The sequence below is a fragment of the Bombus pascuorum genome, chromosome 8 (genome assembly GCF_905332965.1).
Source record: "Bombus pascuorum chromosome 8, iyBomPasc1.1, whole genome shotgun sequence".
Classification (NCBI taxonomy): Eukaryota; Metazoa; Arthropoda; class Insecta; order Hymenoptera; family Apidae; genus Bombus; species Bombus pascuorum.
Window position 1 is genome coordinate 813019 of NC_083495.1, and position 18694 is coordinate 831712.

General features: G+C 31.8%; 1 protein-coding gene across 3 annotated transcripts in view; it reads left to right on the plus strand.

Moving 5' to 3' along the window:
• The window catches only part of LOC132910093 (paired box protein Pax-6-like), a 147868-nt gene that overhangs the window by 57668 nt on the left and 71506 nt on the right, over positions 1–18694 (plus strand). For all 3 annotated transcript variants that reach the window (XM_060965539.1, XM_060965540.1, XM_060965541.1), the window contains exon 5: positions 17596–17786. In XM_060965539.1, coding sequence (XP_060821522.1) covers positions 17596–17786 — 191 coding nt within the window. The remainder of the gene's footprint in view (positions 1–17595; positions 17787–18694) is intronic.

The window sequence follows — 18694 nt, forward strand, 5'->3', positions numbered from 1 at the left end:
TACACCTTGAAATTTCTCATAAATGGATAAAAATCCGCGATCTTACAATATTCTTTAGAAGACTGCATATACGTATAATTTAGCACAGAAAGGCCATATTTCATCACACCAAAAGACACCAACCCACCAATCAAAATACTACACATCTGTCCATTCCGATACACACACCTAACAATAAGTGACCGCAACAATTCCAGCAGAGCCAAGGAAGAAGACTCAGCAACAGTGGTTGGAGGTATCAAAGGGGAGGGAGAGTTAGATCTCAGCCGGTAGAAGAGGCAAAGTAATGGATGGCTGGTGGAAGCCGAAGCGAGTGAATTGTTGGCCCCTGTACGTCCGCCTTGGAGACACCCTCGGCTTGGCCTGGCCGCGTAAATCAATGCACCCCTTCGTCCTCTCGCGTTACCAGCCCTCCTCGCTGCACCAACCCCTCTGTGTATCCTCTCACGGCTCTCTTCTTGGTCTCTAGACAGAGATAGAGTCGGTGAAGGGTGGCAGGGACAGGGTGTTGGAGACGTCCGGCTACTGCATTATGTATTTCTCAGAGAACCGCCACTAACTCTCACCCTTTTTCATCTCCTTGGTCAGGCGTTTCTTCGTACGCTATCCTTTCTTTCTCTACTGCTTCGTTTCCTTCTGAATCTCGTAAGCTATGGTTCCCCTTATTTCCATGGCCGATCTTTTACAGGAGCTGTCGGTGAAGTCTTTTTTTTTTCTTTAGACGCGAGTCTTCCTTTTTAATCACTATACTGCGGATTTTTATACGTTTGCGCGAAATTTAAAAATACAAAAATGGATAGTTACGCTAAAGAGCAATCTTTTAACAGATAAATTATTTTAAGTGATAAAATTATAGCAGCTCCGTTCCCAGAATTTTTGATTTCTAAAACTGGTAATTCCTAGTTTGGAATAATAGAATTAAATAGTCACTGTGAAAGTGTCATAAATAATTTGGAGATTCTAATATTCTGATTAAATATGGAGAAATACATAACATTTCGCGAGCAATATACTGATCATAATTTTTTCATAGATGAAATAAACTTCTGTTCGAATTCCATTTCTTCCCTTGTATTCGTAAGAATATAAATTTGCACTAGAATTCGCAATCTATTAATCATTGAACTATCGATAATAATAATAATCTTGTGGAATTAACTTTTATTATGGACTATAATGTGTTATATAAGAACAAGATTATATTAAGACAATCAAGAAGAATTAAGGGAAAACCACTAGTAAACTGTCAAGATCTTTAAGAATTACTACTTTATATGAAATTTGCATAAATACCAGCGTTTAATAATAACAAACAATTCCACATATTTATGCTTCTAGAGGAATATAAGACAAAGCAAAGGAATTCACAGAGTAATTTCAAGGCGAGAGACCAGTCTCTCAAAACCAAACCAAACCAAAAATAAAAATACATAGCTGGAAGATCGAAGTGTCTGATAGCCTTTTAAAAGAGAAATGTTGAAGACAATCGGTCAACCTGTAAACCGATATCCTTCGGCTATACCGGTCCGTGCATGTACAGTTTCCGTACAGGGCTCGTCTCCAAGACGACACACGGTCGTTTACGCACGTCGATCGTTTCTGATTGGACGAGACAGCCGCCACACGGTGGTTGAACTTGAACGGCTCAGTATAAGATTGCTGGCCCGGTTAAAGTGACGTTAACCGCTTCGACAGAGGTATCCTTCGTCAGGAGGCCTTGAGTTTTCGTTGCCATGCGCCAAGCCACTGTAAGAATTAAAATTCATTCGCTGAAAGGAAACACTGAATCGCGAGTATTACATTTTTTTCGGAACTTTAGATATGAATATATTGCCGAAAGTGCAAAAATGCATATAATATGCAAAAATATCTGAAATATTGTGTATCTGTTATAATATTTAATAAGTAAAACAGTTGTGTATATGTAGGATCCGTTCTTTTAATTATATCTGTGAAAATATGAACTTTCATATTTAATATCCTAGAAACACACATACACACGTATAGGATATTTATATATGTGAAATATAGCAATGTGTTTGATATAAGTAGATTGCGGGTTTTTAATTACACAAATGTGCAGAATGCACATAATACGGGGACATGCATACATAAAACTTCGAAAATAATGTATTTATTATTCAAGTTTTGCCAATATAGTCATGGCAGTCGCACTCATTATAGTGCTAATGAAATTTCAAAATGTCTTATATAATACGCACGACATAACTAAGCATAAAAACTGTTTATTGTTTATATTAGTAAATGTACAAATACCTGTACTTTTATGAGCCACTGTACATCACCTGTTATCTAGTTATACCATCCCTCCTCACTGTTATACCACCTCTCTATTCCAATCATCATGCAACTGATGAGATATAATCCAGAAAATCACGCACGTGACCGATGCCCTCTATTCGAGGAGCATCTATCGAAAGCTACGCTGGATCATAGGAATCCGAAGGTGGTAAGGGTTGCTGGTGGCGCGTTCACCGTGGTACGTGCAGGAGGCAATAACGTGCGACGCGTGGCGCGCTCGCCGCCCCTCTATTACTTTAGGGAACCCCCTGGCGCGTTGCTAAATACCGTATCCCCCGTTTCACCATGAAACAGAGTACCACCCCATGGGCGTCTTCGAAGCAGCAGCCCTTCTATCGCCGCCGAAAACTACCCTTCGTCGTTCCAGATTAAAAGCTGTGATTATACGTGGCATCAGACGTCTAACACTAGTGATGGATTCAAGTACTTCGCAAGTATAATATAGTGATATACGAAAGTATTGCATTTGGATAGTCTGCGTACGCATTTTTATGAATATATTATGCGTGTTACACGAAACTCTTTGAAATTTCAACAATAGGATGAAGTTGGCTGACTCGAATGATAAGTACAAACCAAATAATTTGCTTGTAATTCGTGAAATTTCGTTATAAACAATTTTCAAGCGATCTACCTTTGAAAACAGTTATTGCTGTTTGTTTAATTAATTATTTTCTTTAATTAACACGTTATTAATGATGCGATACAATGAAATATACAGTAGAATATATCATACTTCTACTTATTTTAAGAAGAAAAATTAGTACAAGTAATGTTAATATCCTCAATTATAATTATCATGATTCGTGTGTATATTTCTTAATCTTAGCAAATAATTTTGTTAGTTATTTTTTTTTTTCGTTTCTATATATCTCATAGACTCAAATAACCTTATCATAGGATAATTTAATCATGAAACATACGTGCAACATTATTACACCATAACGAATTTGAAATTCTCATGTTTCTCGTGAATTCGGAAACTGAAAAATTCAAGAATTTAAAAGCGTATAAACTTAAAAATTTGTTTAAATATCAGAATAGTCACAAATAGAGTTTTGAAACTTATAAATGCTTGAACGAATCATTAACTCTTTTATTATTCCGCGCCTTATGAACAGAAGCTTGGATGTTGAATTTGATTAGGATTTGTAACTACAATACACATATTGAACTTGATCCCACTGTTCTCTAACTCTCTACGATCTTTCGTCGAGTAAAAGTGGATGTATTTCCCCTCTGATTTCCTGTTCTATCCGTTGTTGTTTCACGTTGTATTTTAGAATCGGCCTTTCATGTCTCTTCTTCGCTCGCGTGTTCCACTCTGTGCTTTCTTGTTTTCTTCTATCTCTCTTTCGCTCTGTATCCGTTTAAATTGCGAATACCGTGCGTTCCTCGACTTCTATTTAAATGTAATTTGTATCTTGCCCGCGCAATCGCTATCGCTCCCTTTTACTCTGGTTCCTGCTCGCTTTTCTTTCACTGGTTCACGTTTAGTGGGTATGATAGCGAAAATTTTTGAAAATATGTTCCCTTCGTTTCTTGGTTTTGATTTCAATTGCTATCTTTTTTAATTTTTTTCTTTATTTTGAATTTTAGACCACATGTATCTTCAAATGTTATTAATGAGCACTTTACATTATCAGTGTATGGTTGTCATATTGTGTATAGACTAAATGACATTTGTAGAATATCTAGATTCTATTACATAGAACTTCTACAGAAGCTTTTTAGGAAATATCAGATGTATTGTTTAAGATATTGTATAACTTACAGCTCGCACAGAATATTCCAATATTTTAAAAAAATATGAAATATATGATTGAAATGTGCACTGAATGTAAAATTACAACTAACGATATAATTTTTGTCCTGCACGAACATAGCTTTTATAGAACTGAGTAGTTCATTTTCAAAAGTAATCATAAGCAAAATTGAAATAGTAAAGACTTTTATCGTAAATGTAACTTCCTAGAATATATGTGTGTGTGCGTGCGCGCGAGTGTACATACATATGTATAACGATAAAAGTCTCTACTTTGTGTATATATTCCCAAATAAATAATAAAATAATATAAAATAAATACCTATAAATAAAATAATATATTTCCGAAAATTATGATGCACATTAAAATCAGTTTTGATTCTCGATTTTTACAATTAATACTGCACAATTTTTCCTTACCAACAAAAACTTTAAAAATTCCAAGGATCTTCCTCTAAAATTCTCCAAAATTCCTTCTCTCTAGGAATAATTTCCATTTCCAAAATACTCGACTATTTCCAAAAATCATCAAGCATACTACTAAAATTAATATTATACCTCATAACAGAAATATTGTCGGAAAATTTTTTCTTTTCGAATATATAGTGACAGAAATATTCAGAAGTAAGGCTTTCAATTATTGACCGAACGATTGATATTGTTTTACAACACAAATTTCAAAATTCTTACCAATAATGATATATGTTGACGTAATTAAACTTCATTAATACAAATTTTAAAACTTCTACAAAGATACAAGTCGTTCAAAATTGACAATTTGAGGTTGATACGAATACCTTTGTAACCCATTGTATTCATTTTTCCCCGTCCTCTTATTACGTTATCTCTTCCCTGGTGCCATTTTCTTAGTATAACCGTTTGGAAACAAGAATTCCATGATGTAACCAAGGGTTCGGCAAAGCTTCTTAGTGCTTCGAATAATAAATCAAAGCAATAGCGATAACTTGTGGAATAATGGCCTGCTAGATAACGATACACGGGAAAAGATCGTTTTCGTTGGCCAGAATTGGTTTTCGCGTCTAGTTCTACTCCGATATAGATGGTTAATTTATATCGCGGTGATTCAATTGCTAATCTATTACGAAGCATTCTATTAAGAGGATACAGTTAACTATTTGTGTGAACCGATTCGGTTACTCCTTATATTGTCATTTCGTTATTTACTTGTGCTTATCTTTTGTATGGTACCCACGATATATAAATACAATATATAAATATATTGTATAATGTTTTTGCTCATTGAAAACATAATGTTTTTGTCTAATAAATTATTCTAAATATAATAATAGGAACAATTGCAATAACAGGAGAAATTGTAATGAGCTATAGATGTTCAATTAATGATGATGAATTATTACATGATCGAATCTAGAGCAGTTAATGCCACAATTAAAATAAGTATGCCACAATTAGTATATGTATACAAAGAATCTAGTTTAAGCCCCAATTCCTTTCCTATTACTGCTTAGACACCTTTTATGCTTTACTTCACTTCTACTGTTATAATATTTGTGGGCACAATTATAAAAGAACATAAATAGAAATACGTTTTACCTATTCAAAATTGTAACGAACATTTTACTTAGTACATTACCTATATACATATATTCTTGTATATTTTGTATATATTTTATACAATTTTTGCATCTTTAAATCTTACATGAATGCATAGAAATCCCCAATTCAGTTACAATTAATACCAAATAATATTTAATCAAAGTTAAATAAAAAGGGAGGAATTGAAAGTATAAAACGTATTGAATTTCAAAATTGTTCCGTTATAAATCATAAAAATGACAAATTACCGCTCATTGTATTTTACTCCTATAATCTTCATATCTTATCTGCTTTTTCCTGTAGAAAGCACACCAAAAACCATAACCTTAATAGAGTTACAACGTCAGCGTGTCATTTTCGTTGAAGAAGGGCAGGAAGGGTGACGGAAATATTCAGAGCGGTCAGATCAACTTAAGCAGAGGCGAGTCGGAGGATCGAGAGTACATAATAGAGCTGTCACGTTACACAATCGCGGTGCACGCGTTTCACATCTTTCTTTCCTCTGCTATCCTTCGACTTGATCCAGTCGTGATTTCCCACGCGTTATGGGGTGACTGCGCGACATCGTGACAACGTAGGGTGCAAGATTTATACTGCAAATCGGCGTATCGACGCGTGCCGCACCGGTTCACCCCAATTTCGACACGTACGAATTCGTTGCGATCGCAATTTCGAATAATCGGCGAAAAATTGCGCCATTTGCCTGTTTTACCTCCCGTAGAAACTGTCGTTAATACATACAGCGACCATACTTCACTATAATATAATATAAAAAATTTTGGATTTATACAAAGGAAAGAATATAATGACGTAAGTTTTATAAATGGTATTTAGTCGAACTACATTTAAATTGTAGTTATGCTTTACAGGAAGCACAGTCAGTCTTAAATGTTAGGTATTAAAAGTAAGCTCTAGTAGAAACTTTACCATTATTATATTAAGGCACATACTGTTAAAACACATTAAGATATATATATATATATGTTGTGTATACGTAATCACGAACAATGTCCTGATATCTCCTTAATGTTGAAACAACTAGTGTTTTTGTAATTTCTGATGTAATTTCGTTCTAAGGCGTTTGTGAGTTAAATGCTATAGCTAAATTTCTTTAATTCCCTTGAGAAATACATTAATAATGATCATGTTGATACATATATATAAGAATGAATGATTTTGTGACAAGTATTATTACTTTCTTTGATAAGTTATGCACAAAATACGATAAGTATGTATATGTAGGCTTTCGTGGCTGATTGTATATACAGAATGACTCTAGTAACTAAGAGGAACTATAATTAATCTGAAGTGACGTTAGAAATTGCACTACTTAATAACCTGTGTCATATCCCACTGTGCAATTTTTCTACAAATATATTACCTGCAAAATACATTTATAGTTTTTACTTAAATCGTAGTAATAGATCTTTTTTTTTCATAAATCGATTCTCCCTATCATTTTATATATAAAAGATATAAGATAAAGTTATTGAAAATTAAATACTTTTGAGATATTTTACTCCATTTAAAAGTTCAAATATTTTACTATTATACCTAAATATTTTTGTATCCTTTTATTAATGTTTTTCATCACATTATTTAATTGTTCGACAATGATAAACAAATAATCGTAATCCTCTTACTTGCGGAAGTAAAAACACGTAATCGGAGATCAATAGCGAGAGTAAGACGTAGAAATATGGAAAAGACGAGCAGATGCTGGTTAGTTGAAAACAAAAGGAAATGTAGGGTATGTGTGCGACTAGGGAGGGATCACTGAAACACTACACAGAAGGATGTGGGGGAGTGAGGAGGTTAAGAGGAAGTTTAGTAAGAGTAAAAGGAGGATACTACGAAGAAACAGTCAATTGTCGGCGAGAACTAGGAAAGGAAAAGGGGGCAATAAAATGATAGTATACTGAAATTAGAGCTAAAGTGTCAATATAATGGGATACGTTAAGTAAATTTGCGGGTAGTTTGTTTTCGGTTATGAGGAGTACGGAAAGATAAATGAAAAGAATTATAAGCTAAATCCATTACCAGGCTGAGGAGGCCAAAATAAAAATAAATTATTAAATTATTATAATAGGTATAATCCTTTCCAAAAGATACTTTCTAGACTCAACTTCAATTTAATTTGGTCCGTATTTTTAATATACATTCGATACATAAATAGTTTTATATAATATATAAAATATAAGAAAAAATTTGAACAGTATATTAAATACTTTTATTTTATTTCTCTAGTTTAATTCATTTCAGTGAAATATTTCTGTAAAGCTACACTAAATCGCCGACCTTTAGCCAAAAATTAAATGTCCTATTCATCTAAAATTTTAATCTTCTTTCCTCTCAATACGTCTCATAAAACACGTTGCTCGAGCAAATGACAATTATACCTTGCACAGTACAACAAGGGGCGTGCTTAGAAGCGAAGCGCTAAATCGTTATCACGTGTCGAAGAGTGGAAACCGCATAACACGATATACTCTTATTACGTGGCAACGTATAGCAACCGATCCAGAAATCATGTAACCTGTGATTTAGGTGCCACTACTACACACTATGCTTCTTGGAATAAAAGGGGTGATTTAATGACAGGTTATATGACATTTTGCAACCACTGCTTTCTGCTATATAAAGGGTGTTAAATACTAATCCGTAAATGCAAATTATCGCTAATTACAATTATCCGCTATATAAAAAAATTCCCCGACAGCAATGTCGAGACAATTGAAAAATTTCATTACACAAAATTAAATGATTTCGAATGATGCGTGATTCGGTGTATATATATACATATATCCATTCCGGAACTAGAAGCGTAAATTGCACAGTACACTTTCTAATATTACTAATCAATACATTCTATTGTTCTCTGTAAGAAATTTTTAGAAGACTCAGGATAAAAATTAATTAGTTTACTAACCTTTCAAATCTTTTCTACAATAAGTTCCTCGTTTTTTATATTTATCCCAATATTCAGCTGCATTTTATATAATAAATTCTATACTACAAATAATTTCGTTTAAAACAAAATAACAGATAAAATAAAAATTGCAAAATATCTTTATTTTCTTAATGAAATGTGTAGGTACATAAATATCGTATTTGGAATAATTTATTTATCAAATACACTGTTACTTTAATTTGATAATAGGTACAGATACTATCGATTCATTTGAAATAATATCACTTTGAAATAATCATCTCAGATTATTCCTTGAACAAAAGAAATAATATTGAAGTAATATTTCAAGTAATGTAATTCCAAACGTGAAAATGTCAGTAATTATTTTATTCTAATAAGAACCAATCCTGTAATAGCCTGCATAAATTCACAGGAACGGAGTGTATCAAGCGAGAAAAGCGGAAGAAGCGAAGGGTGCGATTCCTCTCTCCTTTCCCCATTCAGTTTACTTCCGTTATCCTAGGGTCTGAACGTGCCCCATACACCGCGGCTTTATTATGACAAAAACATCCTGAAATAGTAGTTCGACCGATCCAAGCCTGGTCAAAAGCACTTTACGAGGGTTATTTAAAAGTCATGAAAGTCTTGGTTAAGGGCTGTACGCGAATGTCACACTGTTTTCAGTGAACGACTCGCTCGTATCCTGTTTTGAATAACCACCGCTTCTCGCCTCATGTTTCACATAAACGATAAATCAACGCGATGATAATGCGAGCTGCTTTGCTTCAATATTAAATGAACGAACTCAATAGATATTGTTGATGTTGTATAAGACATTGACTTTTGCTTTCTATAGAGTCATTCAATAATGTGCTTAAATTAAATTGCTATAATACGAAATGCCGTTTATTTCAAATTTGAATTTTACGAAACAATACCAACTTGTTAAATTTCTGGGAAGTTTCTGGGAAACCAAGTTCAACTCTAAGCATCATCAACTCTAACGTTTGTCAATTTCTCAATTTTGTCTGGATATAGAGTTAGAGTTCGAATTCTCAAAAAATAACTGAATTACGTCCAGAAGTTTATTTATCAAGATATAAATCCCGAAGTTTATTATTCTATCAAAAGATCGTCGACGGTACGTATCTCAACACGTTTTTTTATGCTACATATCATAATACTTCGCGTTATGATAAACATAAAAGGGTCGGAGATATTATCCGCAGTCCATGTGACTCGCATGAAGAACGATACTCGGCGAGGGTTGGGAAACACACTACGAACTAAAAAGAATCCGGTGGATCGATGAAATTAGCATGATCTGTGAAGAGGGTGGCCAATCATCGAAAAGGGTGTCGGGTAGAGACGTCATAATATTATCTTCGCTATTATTCTAAACGGTTCGATAACAATGATAACTCCAAAATAAAATGGATTATTTTGAAATAACGTGTTGGTACTTTTCAAGTATATAAACTGTAATTATGAAAAATAACAAAAAGAAATGAAAGAAATTTTTGTAATATTTAGATTGAATTCAATTTTCACATTTGTATATCCGGAATACGTAAAATAAACAGCTCTAATATTATCTTTTTAAAATCTTTTTAGTTCTTATTTAAGAATTAATCGATATTATTGCCTTAAAAGATTTATATCATTAGTTTGAAATCTTAATTAAACCTCGATTCCATTAAATTTAAAAATAAAATTGAGAAGAGATGTGTTGTTTACTTATCAAGACAGATGTATTTAATGTTGTATTTCTTAGTTTTAATGGTAAAAACAAAATTTCAGGAAATTCGTAAAAATTCTATTAATATTTAGAAACTTAATCGTTCAACACCAATAAAACGTTCAATTAATTTAAATAAACAATTAATTATAGTCAATTATCAATCAGATTCAATAAGCAACAAAATTTACAAATACGCAAGAAACAAACTTAACTATCTTAATTCTAAGACTTTTGTGAGTAAAATGCTTTAATTTGTTTAATTTGTTTAATTTATTTTAGAAATACATTAACGATAATTGTATTGATACGTAAGTACAAGGAATTCTGTGACAAATTGCGTTGCTAATTTCTTTGATAAGTCAAATACACAAATATGAGTACGTAGACTTTCGTGACTAGCTGTAGTATTCCTTAAGTAAAAAAGTTCCATAGCCTCTTGACGTGAAATAATACTCAGAACTTGAAAATATCAATCGTTGAATCCTACCGCCACTAAATGCATTACCAAAGCCGCAATCCATGATAGCTCCACACCCATAAAAATATACTAAACACACGTTGATAAAACGTAAAACTCTTTTCTTCACGATCAACCAATGAAAATGTGTCACCAATTTCAATCTTTGGCAAGTGGTTTGCCATAAAGCTTACATAAAAAGCATTGTGGGATCGATTTCTAGTATGGTTACGATTGTCACGATATAATGACGAGGGTGACACAGGGCGCAAATGTGTTGGAATGGAATAAAGAGAAGGATATTCGCGGTGAATAAAAAAAAGGAGAAAAACAGCCAAACACAGCCAGGACACTCGATGTCACAGCGGGATTGTCGTTTGACTGGCACCCGTTCTTTAGAACGTCAGCTTTGTCGCAGGGAGAACCTTCTTTACCGCAACGACTTTTCATTGTGTCGGGCTTGTGACGTCGAGGAGTCACTCGGCTTGGACGCTTTTGTGCGTTTCATGACATCGCGTTAAGACGAAAGCCGGAAGAAACCCCGTTTGTTTGAGCTGACACTGGAAAATTGGAAATACTGGGTTTGGTACTTTGTAAGTTGCCTAAGAGAACTGTTATAGATTATTGTGGAGCATGGAGGTTGTATATTGCTTTATTTTGGTTTATGTGGTTGCTTTCATTCGTTTTTTATACTTCCTAACACGTTCATTCCGCATGAATATAGTTAGCGCGTATATTTATGTTATACATATCGAATGACGAATATAAACTGGAAAATCATGAAATGTAGCGACAAAATTGTATAACGATATACATTGTATCCTATTATATTCTAAATTAGAGTACCGAATTAGAATAATATTGAAATTTGATAATACTGTTAACATTTCAAATATAATACTATTGGGTTGACAACTAAGTGATTGCGCAGTCACGTACACCCAATAAACGAAGTGTACTATGTATACTAAACATAAATAATACTAAACATATGAATACTAAATTTAATATGCACACAAAATCATAAAACTGACATATCTATACATATACATATTTTTTTAATCTCAAACAAACTTCGTTATATAACTTTAATTTCCTCTACAATATTTCGAATTTAAAAACATCATTAAAATATTTCAAATTTGAACATTTGTGGTATTACACAATGTTGATACTTGATAATATTCTTGATATTCCAAATACAATGTTTTTTAAACTGTAGTATCCAAGACAGTAAGAACTATTCTTATATAATCTCTAGACTGCGAATATTCATTCCAACTTCATATTTTTATAAAGATAATTAGAAAAAAGAAATGTAGGTAGAGAATTGTTTTACGTGCTAAGTGTTATAACGAGTACTATGTCTGTGGAGATTTTATATATTTTTGCATATTAAGTGCAATTCTATACATATCATATCTTCACATTTCTCACAGATACATAAAAATCCGCAGTCTAATAGTCTCAAACAAATTGTATGAACTGCAACCTCCTCTAAAATATTTCCAATCTAAAATTACTAACGAAAGCATAATACTGCTCTTTAAAATTACAATCTTTAAAATTACATCATGTGTAATCTTTATACAAAAGTCAATTTTGATGATGTTGATAAGATTAAAAGGAGAAGAGTCGAAGTCCAGAATCGAAGTCAGAATGTCAGAGGACATCGAAGACAAGTCGAGGGAGAGTATCAGCGATGTCTGTTTCGTGTTTGGGACGTGTTCGTGATAGCGGTGTGTCCGCGTGTGCACTGAGGGGGATGACAGTACTCCGCTCATGGGTCCGAGATGTCAGCTCGCTTCAACGCTATGGAACCCTGACACCGGGTCTAACAAACCTTGGGGAACGAAAATCTCCCATGGCCAATCACAGAACTTTGCGCGTAATCCTTGGACACGCGATTTCTCCTCTTCTCCTGTATACTATATACTGTATACAATCTTTCTCGTGATGAAACGAAAAAGTCTTTAGTTTAAGGTAACTCTAAACAGATTCAAATATCTTATATTTCGATTTAAATGTATGTATGTTCAATAGAGTAGGATATGAAATTAGGGGTGTAAACTATGAAGCATATTGAAGAAATGTATTTGCAGATATTTAAATGTCTGTATGTCATTTTTACGTATTGTTATTTATAACAAGAGTACGGATTTTTATGTATTTATGGAAAATTTGGAGATGTAAAAGTGCACAGAATATGCAAAAATATATAAAATATCCAAAATATAATACCCTTTATAATATTTAATAGATAAAACAATTTTTTATCCAAGTACCATTTTTTTAATTATATTCAGAAATATATAAATTTACAATTTACATATTGTATGTCCGCAATCTATTTGTACCTATGTAGACATTTTAGTCGATATATATTAAAAATATTTGGAATAAAATTATGGATATTGAAAAAATATGTCTATGTAAAGATATTTGCTTACATAAGCTTGTACTTAATATTTAATATTTAATATTTATTATTGTGTTGAATATGAAATTATTAATTCATTATGTTAAACATCACACGTTTCTTGCATATTTAGTGTGTGTAAATACTCACGGCTCAATAATAAATATTTAATTGTTAAAAATGGAGGACCAAAATGTTTTATATGAGACCACAAGAACTTTACGTTAACGTTATCGCGCGAATAGCTGGCGACGCATGGAAGAAAATACACGTCTGGGAAATGAATTGCGAAACTATCGGCAGCAGAAGAACGTACCGCTTTAGTTCGTGGGAATTCTTTTACGACTTGGCTGGGATTTATACGAGCTGTAAGTGACAGAACCGACGAAAGCAGCTCACGTCGCCCAGAGGATAAATAAAAGATACGACAACCAAGGGGAATGGGGGCGCTCTGGATATTCTTCGATACGCACATACATCAATCATTAATGCCGAATGTCGTTTTCGAAATTATGATCGCGTTTATTTGGTGAGACGAAAAAACAATTTTTTAAAAATATGTTTTAATCGTATCAACTGCGCATATATGTGGCTAACAGGAACGATAACGAGTATACTGAAAATGTAGTGAGGGTTAGATTTTGTTATGTACAATATTTGACGAAATTATAAGATACTTTACGTGTTAGCATATTTCGTTTATATATACAAAAGAAGAAAATGTAACACATTATATAAATACCTTATATGTATATAATTCTGTAAATCGTATACTTTTCTAGCTGCAACAGCAGGATTCAGCCAACTTCATTCTTAACTAACATTTCGTCGACCCATTAGTTCTTTTCCTTTTAAATGAATACATTAATATTATGAGTAAATGACAGATTTTCACTTCTATATCTGGGTAGAAATCGTAAGAATCGAAAGTAGACCAAGTGTTTTATAATTTTGCCCCGTACTGCAACACCTGTATAAAAGACTAATTTAGAAGAACAGGTAATTGTTTCTTTGTAATTGAAAGATGAAATAAATTTATAATTCTATTTTAAGTGAAGAAAATAATTGAGTAGAAGATAGACTTTTTAGACTATGGAGTCAGATATGGAGTCAGATATAGATTACAGTGTTGTTTCAAAATTTAGACAATAAAATTTTAAATAATATTATTATTTACTTTGAACAACACAATTTAAGTTGAATTTATTAGGAATTGGATATTTTTATAAAATATATCTTTACAATATTTTTATAGACTGAAACACTCGCAAGATAAATTAATTATAAAAAACTTTTTTCATCAATGAAGTCTACTTACAAACAACTATTTAAAAAATATTATATGGAACAAAAGTCTTATAAACACCTAACAAAAGTTCTGATAAATATTTACAAAAATAAATCTCTGTTTCTCTTTTCTCTTAACTCTTCGCGATAATTGCTGAAAAAGATATATTAAAACAAAAATATAACTAAACTACAAAATAATATGATAATTAGACGACTTATGATTAGTAATTAAAAATATTTACAACGTGTAAAATCCATATAAATTACTTTAATTAAGACTGCGTGTATTTATGCGCAATGCTGTTCATAAAAGTTTCAATCGATATTATGCAATTTCACTAATATCGAAAAATTATCCTACATATAAACAAATAATTCATAAGAAACATTCGCAATAAATAGAACTCATAGTAAAATACAAGTCAATGCAATCTACTTTCGCTAACAATTATTTAATATTTCTAATATGTTTAGAAAACATTCGCGGTATCTGACACCTTAGAATTACATATCCTATACTCTATGTTTTGAAATAGTATGTCAAAAATACTTATAAAACAAAAACTAATGCGGAGAAATAAATTAGATAATAAATATATTGCAGCTAATCTCTTTAACACGAAAAAGATAAAACCTAATCCAAACCTAACTCATATACTTCAATATTTTTTCGAATTACAATTATTATTTATAAAACACAAAATAAACTTCATATAACAAATCATTCGTAGATAATTTAAAATGACACATCCTGAGTGATTCCAAGATTCTAAACTGATCATTTCGTATAAAATTTATGCAAAATTAACCACATTTCAAATAATTTTAAACGAACAATATGTATTTGCAATATGATTAATTTTAAATAAATTTTACGTGAAATGATTAATGTAGTAATTTATATCGAATATATACAGTGATAATAAGTGGTTTAATAATTTCCTGATAGTTCATTTCTCTCTCTCCCTCAGTCTTGTCCTTTACAATTTGTAAAATTTCATATATGGTAGTCAATGGGAGACACAGAACAGTACCCTTATGTTTATGTTTTCCGTGTCCTTCATATATTAAATTTGATGAGATTAAGAAAGAGATATGTTTTAAACTAACCATTTTCAGACACAAGTACCTTATAGGACATAAAAAGCGTATCTGAGTATAAAAATATATATAGTGTTATCTAAAAAAATTACGGAAACCTATGATATATACCTATTTCTTCAAACCAAACGTTTCATTTAACAAAGTTACAGAGGCAGCCTCTGTATCCATCAGCTTAAACACAGTCTAAAAGAATTGAGATGTTAATGTTTTGCCTTTCTCGAAAAAGATTAGAAAGGGATAAGCAGTGTAAGAGTTTATTTTGTGCAAAATAAGCCAGTTACGCTACTTTTATTTACGAAACAAGATTCGCAAACCAAAGCCGCTCAAACACCTTTGAGCAGAAATTCCTATCTCTCGCGCCAAAGTTCTCTTTAATTATTTAGGTAAGAATCACGTCGCATCGTTCGCAACGTCTTAACGTTCCTTAAATTTAGGGTTTTTTACATACACACTAATATATATATATATAATGAATACGACTTGCTTATGTCAACGTAAGGTCTAATATTAACACCCAAAACTCAATCGCCAGTTCGACCTCCCCCGTCGTATCTCACGAAGGTCTCACGAAATTCCGCTTAATTCCAACGAAGACTCAGAAATTATAGCAGACTCCAGGTCTCTCGTACTACACGTCGATCGACGGAAGTAGCATCGCGCGTGTAGGCGACCGCGTGCACGTGTTTCGCGCCGCAGACGCGCGAGTGCGTACTTAGGTTGGCAGAAGCCAAAGTCCCCTTGGAGTGACGCGAGACGGATATAATTGAAGCCGGAGGTAATTAACTCCCTCGTGGAGCACAAGCCGCTCACCGCATCGTTTTAATTACCGCTCTCATCGCATTTCATCGGGCAGAAGCGCACCCCCCGAACTCCTCTCATCTTTCTCTATCTCGATGGTTTAACTCGGTTGAACCGGTATGTTTCGTGTTTATAATAAATCCGATGCCTCTCCAACCAATGCGCAATCTATTAAAGGCGTCCCTCGAAACTGATATTGTACGGATAAACGTGATTCAAAATAAACGAGTGATGGAAGTTTCTTTTCTGAGTTCCTCTATCTGCATGTCCCATGGCTCATGATGTGTAGCTCGTTTTGTAGGGTTTCTCTGAAGGAAATCTCAATTACATAATATGTCCATAATTAGATCTTACAAGGGCTCATAATACGAATCTATAATACGAATATAATATATGGGAAATCTATACAAGACTGTATTTAAGATTTTAGATCTATAATTTTTGGATTTGTGAAACAAGTGGTATGATAAAAATTGTATTTATTACATGTTCTTGTAATGAATGTAAAATAACAGTTATGAAGAAAATATATCACAATATAACTTTAAAAATATTTCAAAAATAAGTCTATATTGTATACAAAAATTTCTAATATTTTCATTCTTTAAATATTATATTAACCATTTTAAATATTTCGTTTCATATCATAAATTAAAACATAAGTTATAGAAATGTTCAATCAGTAAATATTCAGATTTAAAAATCTCAATTAATTTCATTATAATATTGTGATTATAATGGATTATAATACAAAATTATAACATTGTATAATATGAAACAGAATAAATAGTTTTTTGTCTTTATTTATATTAAACAGTAACTAGTACTGATCATTTCGTATAAAATTTACATTTTAAAAACATTTCAAATATCTTTAAACGAACAATATATATTTACAATATGATTAATTTTGATTAAATTTTACGTGAAATGATTAATATAGTAATTTATATTGAATATATACAGGGATAATAAGTTAGGTACCCATTCTGTGAATGGTTGACAATAATAATTAATTTTCTACTAATAGGTAAAAGTTATTCACTTTCCGAGCATATGTTCTTTAAATTATCCTTATATTAACATAAGTATATACTTAAAAATACGTTGTATGTTAATAAAAATATAAATTATAATGATTGTAAGTAAGACGTAGATTATAGTTACAATTAATTATAATTAATTCCTCTTATTCTATTTCTAATTTTAGGTGTCATCTATAAATAGGGTACTGAGAAATTTAGCAGCACAGAAGGAGCAACGGCAACAACAGCAACAGCAGCAGCAAGGGGTGGCTGCTGTTGGTGTTGGAGTTGGTGCTGGTAGCCCAGCTGAGAGCGTTTACGACAAATTGAGGCTACTGAATGGGCAAACCACAGGCTGGCCGAGGCCCAATCCATGGTAACTTATTCTTCCTTTTATCATTGTACCATTTTTTTCTATAAAACCATTATGAAACTATGTATAGTAATTTATGAGAACTGAAAAAGTTACAAAGAAAGATAGTTTTTTAATTTTCCAATTTTTACGTAGAAATACAAAAAATTTGATAAGAGATTTTTTATTACATTTTAAACGGTATATGAAATACAAAGTACGAAATACAAAGTACAAAGTATGAAATACAAAATAAATAAAAAGTTGAAGTACGTAATTATAAAACAGACTAAACAGTTAAAATCGCTTGATAATGCAATTACAAACGATGACACGATAATTATATTACTTTCATGTATTCATTCTCTGAAGATGAAATAATATAATAAAAAGTAATGGTAGATAAAATAACTGTCAAGATTTGTCAAGAAGAAATGTCAAGATTTTTAAAAGAATAATTTTCTTATAGAAGTAATTTTACGTATAAGTACCCTTTTTTAAATACCACGATAATAGAAATTGATATAAAATTCTATCTTTAAATGTAAGATTTTATATCCCTTCTTGTATCTTTACGAATATGTGTAGAGATAGACATAAGAACATTTCCAATATAATATATATTAAGCAGTAAAGCAACAGAAATTATATTATATAAGAACTACTACTTAATTACTTACATCATACCTTAAATCACGTTTAGAATTTCTTTAATAACACAATCCTTATTTATGTATCAATAACATGATCTTTGATAGCTTTCAATGCAATATTATTCTGTTCACTAAAAATTGTTGGTAGTTTTCGATTCAATATTATTCTATTATTTAAAATTTTTCCCTTTTGCAAAATTTGTTTGATTGTAAAAAGTTTCGTAATCTTTATAGTTTTACATTGAAAATTATCAAAATTAGAAAATTGCCCTAAAGAAA